Below are 7,967 nucleotides of genomic sequence, written 5' to 3' on the forward strand. Positions count from 1 at the left end.
TTTTTTTTTTTTGTCTATACTTCATAATAACGAACCACCATTTATCGCGCAGCAAGCAAAACTCGAAAAAATTTAAAACCCAAATTTTTGGCACAGATTTTAGACTGATGCAAAATGAAATAAGTTAATTACACATACACAACATAACGGTATGTTATGGGGTGGTGGGAACTTTATCACTCATACAAGCACATACAAACACACAAATATTATGGCAAACCTTTTTGTTGTCCCACGCCAATGTCACTGAGGAGCACAGCGAAATCATCATTATTGTTAATTATGTCATTGTTGTTGTATAGCATATTGTTGTTGTTGTGCTGATTATTGAAATTGTACTTGTGATTGTTGCGCAACCATTGTGGCGACGGCAGTTGTTGTTGTTGCTGCTGCTGTTGCTGCTGCTGTTGCTGCAAACGCTGCTCTATCAAATACTGCTGATTGCAGGTCAGCGCCGCGGACTTATTTGCGCTGCTCAAACGCAGTGGTGAAGCGGCGACGACGCTGCTGCCGTCCCCGTTTTTCGCCACACTTGGGTTAGGTGCCCGCACACCCACATCCACGCCCTGTTCGCGCAAATGCTGCTGCAGCAGACGACGCTGCAGCAATTGTTGTTGCAATATCTGCAATTGTTGCTGTTGCATTTGTTGGTAATAGCGTATCTGCTCGAGCTGCTGCGGTGTTATGGTCTGATGTTGCGCCGCCTGCCGATGCAGCTGCTGTTGCTGTTGGCGCTGTTGCTGACGCCGCTGCTGTGGCGGCATATTCAACGCATAGTAATTCTCTTTGGTGGAGCTGCCAGCCGACGCCGAAGAGGCGTTGCTGTCGCAGCCGCTGCTTGTGCTGCTGCTGTTTGAGTTGGCCACGTTGGCTTTGTGTGCGGCAGCGGCCGCTGCTGCGTCGGCGGCTTGTTGCCAACATTTCACCTTGTTTTGGCAATCGTCGGCGCCGTTCGTGCAATTGCAGCGGTCGCTGTGCAATTTGGAAATGTCTACGAATCGCATGAGGAAGCTGAAGAACGTTAACAACATCGATCGAGTAAGGCGCGAGTGTCTTCACATTAGCAACAACATTGGCGTTGTTGTGTTGTTGTGAAATGTTGCGGAAATTTCGCTTTCAATTTTAATGTTTGTAGCGTGATGTTGCTGTGCAACAATGTGGCATGCCAGTGGCGGCACGCACGTATGGCGATGGAAATGTTTTTCAGCACTTAATATTTTTGTTGTTATTATTTGTTATTACTGCCGCTTTGCTTCTCACATACAATTTTGATATTTTTTTTTTTTAATTTAAAATTTTTTTTTTATTTGTTTTTTACTTTTATATGTTCTAGTCTTTATTTTTAATTTTAATGTGCTCACTCGCGGCACTGCGCGCTCGCTTGCCGACCAACGCGTTGTTGTGCGCCGAATTCACTTGCTCGCGTTGGCTTGCCACAGCCCTCTTCCACGCGTAGCAGCTACTTGTGTTTGTATTTTTAGCTGCCACGCTGTTAGCGCTGCTGCTCTGACGTCAGCCTGCAGTTTCTATGCGTCAATAATTAACTCCAGCGCTACGCCGTCTGTCTCCAAAATCTTTATTCGATTTATTTTCGAATGTTTAATAAAATTTTTCCGCTGATTTGAGGTTACACTTTACACTGTTGCTGCGTCACTCATTGGATTTTCAAGTTTATTTTAGTTGTTTAATTATTTTTGTAGTCAATATATACAGTTATGTATGTCTATATATAAATATGCTTATAGTTGGCTCCGAAACTTGATTTGCCACGCTGTAAAACCGAAATTTATAGAACAAACCAAAAATGTTGATTTTTCGAAGCTATTTGTATTTGTATTACTTTTTCGTGCTAACACCAAAATTTATGAGTTCTCTTCAACATACAACGCCCACAAAAAAAAAATTTTAAAAAAAGTTTAAAACAAATTTCAAAAAAAAATTTAAAAAAATTACAAAAAAATATTTCCTTTTCTACTTTTTTTTTGTTGCAATATATGACTCCGACTAGAACAATTTCGAAAAAAAAAAACTTAAAAAAAAATTTAAAAAATATTTTCCTGTTTTGTACTTCTTTGTTGCAGTTGTTGTTGTTTCGAAAAAATCTTTAAAAAAAAATATTTTCTTGTTTTCAACTTTTTTGTTGTTGCAATATATGACTCCGACTGGAACAATTTCGACTTTCTTTGTTGCAGTAATATATTTCAAAAAAAAAAAAATTAAAAAAAAATTAAAAAAAAAAATGGAAAAAAATATGTTCTTGTATTCTACAATTTCGACTTGTTTGCTCTGCGCTTCGATAAAAATCTAAAATTAAATGTGTTGCCGTTGCATGTAATATAGCGCACGCGGACCTCATGCCACCGTTTGTTGCACCACTACTGCATTATACACGCGCGCACGGGTTACGAGTTGGCCGCCAAAGGAATATTTGGTGAAAATTTGTAAATTCTTATAGCCAAGCAGCAGCATGTGCCGCAGCCATTTTTGTTTTCCAATTTGATTTTTTTTTCAGTTTTTGGAAATTTATGGCCTTCTTGCAACAAGGCAGTCAGCTAGCGGCTGTATGCCACAATTGCCTGCCGTTGCATGCATGCAAATGAGAACGCGCCAAGCTATTTGGTGCACTCGAATTGACTTTAATATTTACTAAAGCACACAACAAAAAAGGAGCAAGCAAAAAGTACAGTTACGAAACTGGGCTAGAGAGTGCAGCAGCGCTTTCGGTGGCCCTTAAACGAAAGTAAATTGAGGCTAAACAATTCAAGGAAGCAAAGCGATTTGCAATTACAAAAACAAACACAACAACACGCACACCGTTGCATCTGTGGCACACACATACACACACCATGACATGTCTGACAAGGTGTTATGCCACAACAATAATTCACTTTAGAAGTTGCCGCAACGCTATAAATCGTGCGCGGAAGTCCTTCCCAGCTCATGGCTTAGTCAGAATACATACCGCTTCGAGACAGCCGCTTGCCAGCTATGCGAAATTTATGCACATTTTTGTTGTAAACACTTTGAATGACTATAAATTTAGTGTCGAGCCACTCGATAGTGACAATCCTAGTTATAGCAGGAAAATGCCAGGCGAGCTTTAATTAGCATATTTGCAGGCGAGTCAAGCGTCATTGCAGGTGTTGCAAGCACAAGCAGTACAGTTACCGTACAATTTTATGGCAAATATACTTATTATTTATGTAAATTAGTGTTCCACAAGCTTGTCCTAGCGTCAGCGATACAACGCGAAGAAGCAATTTTATTTGCTAATGAAATTAGAACGAGTTATAAAAAGGTGAAGCAGCTTAGACCTGGCAAATATAATCGATGACAAAGCTGTGATATGGTGAGAACGCTCTTCAACATGGAAAAATGTGCATGTATTAACGAATTTATGGAGTAAAACAGCTGTTTTACATCTACGAAACTAAAATCAACAACTTCTTGGCACACTTAACGTACTATATATAGGGTATGAAAAGCCTAAGGCCAATAAAAATTATGGTCGAAGATCTGATTTCGGGATCGCGACATAAAGTGGTGGTTATGAATCACATGTTTACAAATTTTTGCTGTTCAATCTAAGAAGAATGGATAAATAGAGAGAGAGGAATAGAGACGAAGAGAGGAGGGGAAAGAAAGAGAGAAAGAGAGAGAGGGTTAGATAGATAGAAAATAATAGAGGTTTAGCACTGCGACTTATGATCTATTGTGCCCTCTCCTAAATCACATTTGGTCACAAAGGTCCAGCACTCTGAATAATTCCAAGAGCTTCCTGCGCGCGACTCAAGTGATGTGATCCCTGTTCACGTAAATGGATTTTAGGATCTTGAGCCTCCTACAAATTGATAGAAAATACAAAAACAGGTGTTCTAGAGTTTCCAGTTCTATATCCCAAAACAGGCATTTTAAACAAGAGACTATGGATATGTTAGACAAGTGCTTCTAAAAACTGCAATGCCCTGTATAGAGCGCGACAAGGAGACGGAATTTTTCTCGGAAGAGGGTAGACATACATATCTCTAAACCTTGCCATGTTATAACCTCCCAGTAGTAGCTTGGCATGGCGCATTGCGAGAGAAAGAGATAGAGATAAAGTGAGAGCAATAGATACATTATACTCTATAATAATTTCACAGATAGAGAGAGAGAAAGATAGAAAACTAAAAAAAGAAAGGTATAGACACAGCAAGATACACCGAGAAAATAGCGATCTTACATATTGGATTTTTACAATAATTTAAAAGTAATTTAGAACATGCCAGAACAAGCTGACCATATGACAAATATTTGAAAAATAAAAAGATATAGCATAGAAAACTATAGGTAGATAGAGATTAAGAGCAGTAGAGAGATAGAAAGCGATAGAAATAGCGGTTAGAGATAGAGACACCGATACATTTTTACGATTTTACGATTTATGTAGCTTTATGAATATTCTTAATGGATATTCTGAACTCACAGAAGTCTCGTTCAAAGCCGTTCAAATAATTATGCTGAATTTAATAGAAAATATGCCGATCGACTTTATGAGGTAATTTTGAATTAATATTGATTATATTTGCAAAAATCTATAACTGCAAACAACAGCAATTCACTTTTAGTAATAATTATCTGCCCTAACGCTCAAATTATTTGCACAAAATATACATACAGATGCACACACTGACAAACACTTTGAATTCGCACGATAAAAGAAAGCCACAAGTCGTCTACACACCCACACGCACGTGCAGTGTGCAAAAAAAAAGAACAACCAAATATATATTTTTAAAATGTCGGCGAAAATTTTTGATAAGTGAGATCATGAGTGTGATGTGTGCAAGTCATATGCGTCACAAGCGGTATAACGGCATGAAGAACCTTCAAATAGAAAATAATGAAAGCAGACGTGCAAGAGAAATGCAAAAAAGTATGCTATTTACTTAATTAAGTGCATATAATATTTATTTCGCAAAATAATTTCGACAGCGGTACTTGCAGATGCAAAGGTGGATTTTTTTATAGCTTTCATGCTAGTAAAGAGCAGATTTTGCAAGAAATAATTGTGAAAATTTATTTTCTAAGCGAATTTGAAGGTCTTTAGTTGCTGATTTTCAGGCAAATAAGAAACTATTTGCTTTGCAGTTTTTATTAAATTTTTCAGAAAATAATGTGGGGCTGCTTTATACTCATACATAAATATATCGTCACTTAAAGAGCAAGACAATGTATCATCAAAATAAAAATATGGAAAATCGCTGTCAGACCTAATAACCAATATATAACCGTTTTATAACCAAAAGATAGGAGTATGATAACCAGTAGATAACCACTTTATAACCAAAACTCAAATACATGCATATATAAATATATCGTCACCTGAAATGTACGACAATGTACATATTATCAAAAAAAAAAAACTGAAAATTGCTATAAGTTATAATAACCAGTTTCATATCCAAAGGATGTGAGTATGCTAACTAATATATAACCACTTTATAACCAAAACTCAAATTTTGTTTCAATTTGAGTGGTTTATATTCTAACGTTATCCTTCCCCTGTAGACTTATGAAAAGTTATGTTACGTTATTTTGCGTTTTAGGTGACGATATACTATAGAACACATAAAAAAAAAATGTTTGTGAACATAAACAATTCGGTATGATTCATATTGGCCGAAAATAATTTTGCAACAAATATGTCAAGCAATAAATACACCCCCTTTCGCTTTAAGTTTGTGCAAGATATTTGCCACGCCAAGAAAGTGCAGAACCTTTAACTTGCGACACCACACAACAAAAGTGTGAATCATGTGCCAACTAAAGCACACATGCATATGTACACATTATAACCGTTACACTCAGCGGCAAACAAACAAAGCCAGCAAACTTGAGAATGACGTGTAAGACATTCCTTATTTTGTCATTTCCTGGTACGACTGATGTGAACGCCTCACTGCTTCGCTAACAAACCAGTTAGCACGCAAGGGACAATGCGGCTCAAACTACAACAACACAATGCAGCAAAAACTCCGACAAAGCAAAAGCTCATACTTGTAGCCGCGTGAGCTGGCGCCATTGAGCGTGCAACACAATAGCAGTGTGTGTGTGTTTGTGTGCGAAAGCGAAAGTCCCAACTGCACACAAATCAAATTCACTGTCTGCCACATGCCAACCAAGCTACGCACTTGCAACTGCTCCCTCCTCCCATTGCTATTTGCCATCAGTAACGGCTTTTAACTAGCTTCCTTTTGACTTGCTATGAATTTACAACGAACTCCACAACAACTACAACATCCGCTAGAGCAATTCAATCTCTAAGCGCGCCTAGCAGCACCACGCCGCCTCAGCAAGAGCACGCGCAGCGCCAACGTGTCTACAATGCAGGCTGCAGATTCTGCTTTTTATTCAACCCAGCTGCCACCCGCCCGCTAGTGTATCTAGTGTATGTGTGTGCGGTGACTGGCTCCAAGCTTGTGCAACTTTTGACGCATTGTTCGAGTGCTGAATGATGCAGTGCGAATGGGTCGTCCTGGCAAAGGACCTGCTGTCACTCAACTTACTATTCAACTGTGTATCTATCTATATATACATTTATGTGTATGTATGTATAAGTGCTATTTGCCTGTCTACATTTCAAGCTTCGTTCCAGCGTGCAGCGACAGCGACGCCGTCATGGCGCAGCGTCCGCGTGTCAGCGCGTCTCGCAATTTATTTGCAAAACATTGCACAAGTCCTGCTTCACTTCACAATTTCTACATTATTTCAATACGCCTTGCCTTTTACAGTCTTTCTCCCTGCTCTATTTTATATTTATTCTACAATTTGCCTTAACACTTTTTTTTGTTGCATCTACAGAAAACAAAATGGCCGTCACACTGCCGCCAACCAAGCATGTATAGTATGTGGTTGCGTTCTTTGTCTCTGTGTTCGCGAGTATGTGTGTTCATTCGTGTATAAATGGAAAAGTTTGGTCGAACGTGCAACTGGAAAGGTAAGCGAGGCGAAGCTGCTGATTATTTGCGCAACTTTTTGCAATCTTTCGCCACCTTCGCTGCGCCGCCCGGGGAATAGATGGCAACCGGCCAATATTTTGCTCTGTAGCAGCGGCCTGTGTTTGGGTTGTAGGTAGATGGCTGTGGCTGGCTTTGCAAAAATTAAGTTGATTATGAAATTTTTTTGCAGCTAATTTTAAGTTAAGTGACAATAAAAACAATTTCACATAAGAATATGTCATGCGAAAGGCATGCAGGTGGGCTTATTGTACTCGTAAATAGCAAAAGTAAGGGGCGAGAGGAGGTGAAAGTGAGGAAAAAATTTAAATTTACTAAATACTTGTATATTTAGAACTCTTGCAACTAATATTAGCGCTGTGACTTGAGCTGAATACTTTCGATTGGAAGCTTTTTGTTCAAGTGAAGGCCAATATTTGATTTTTTGATCTTCAGTAAAATATACTATTTGCATAACTCAGTAAAATGTATAACCGCTTATTATCTCATTTCCAAATATTTATGCCAGTTTATTGCATTTATACCAGTTATTTGTTCGATTCGCCGCTCTACAAAGATCTGGCGAAGTGAAAACAACTAGAATTACTAAACAATTTCAAATAGAAAATAGGAAGACCTACAACTTTGATCAAAGTAAACTAAAATACATCACAAGCAATACTTGAGAATTACTCAAGCAATGAGTACAATAACAACAACAATAGTAATCATATATTTCCCTTTATGAGCAACCAGCAGATTAAGTACATAGAAATATATTGATATTGGCATTCATGTTCGACAAAGCGTGAAGAATCTGTGCAACAGTATGCGCAGCGGGTTTTATACACGATGGAAGAGAATTTAAATGGGAAACATTATTACAGCAAACTGCTGAATGAAAATAAGGAATAAAACACTACAACGCAACGCAAAATTATCAATACTTTCAAGAGAAAAAAAAAAATTTTAAAAATTTAAAAAAATATT

General features: G+C 38.2%; 1 protein-coding gene across 7 annotated transcripts in view; it reads right to left on the reverse strand.

The window, feature by feature from the left end:
• Window positions 1-7,967, reverse strand: part of LOC108977552 (ubiquitin carboxyl-terminal hydrolase 46) — a 101,939-nt gene that overhangs the window by 19,082 nt on the left and 74,890 nt on the right. For 4 of the 7 annotated variants that reach the window (XM_018947272.1, XM_018947274.1, XM_018947273.1 and 1 more), the window contains exon 2: window positions 221-1,771. The exons of the other annotated variants lie outside the window; for them this stretch is intronic. In XM_018947272.1, coding sequence (XP_018802817.1) covers window positions 221-1,031 — 811 coding nt within the window. In that variant the 5' untranslated portion in view covers window positions 1,032-1,771. The remainder of the gene's footprint in view (window positions 1-220; window positions 1,772-7,967) is intronic. 7 annotated transcript variants of the gene reach the window in all.

Source organism: Bactrocera latifrons, unplaced genomic scaffold, assembly GCF_001853355.1.
Source record: "Bactrocera latifrons isolate USDA-ARS-PBARC rearing strain unplaced genomic scaffold, ASM185335v1 scaffold_91, whole genome shotgun sequence".
Lineage (NCBI taxonomy): Eukaryota > Metazoa > Arthropoda > Insecta > Diptera > Tephritidae > Bactrocera > Bactrocera latifrons.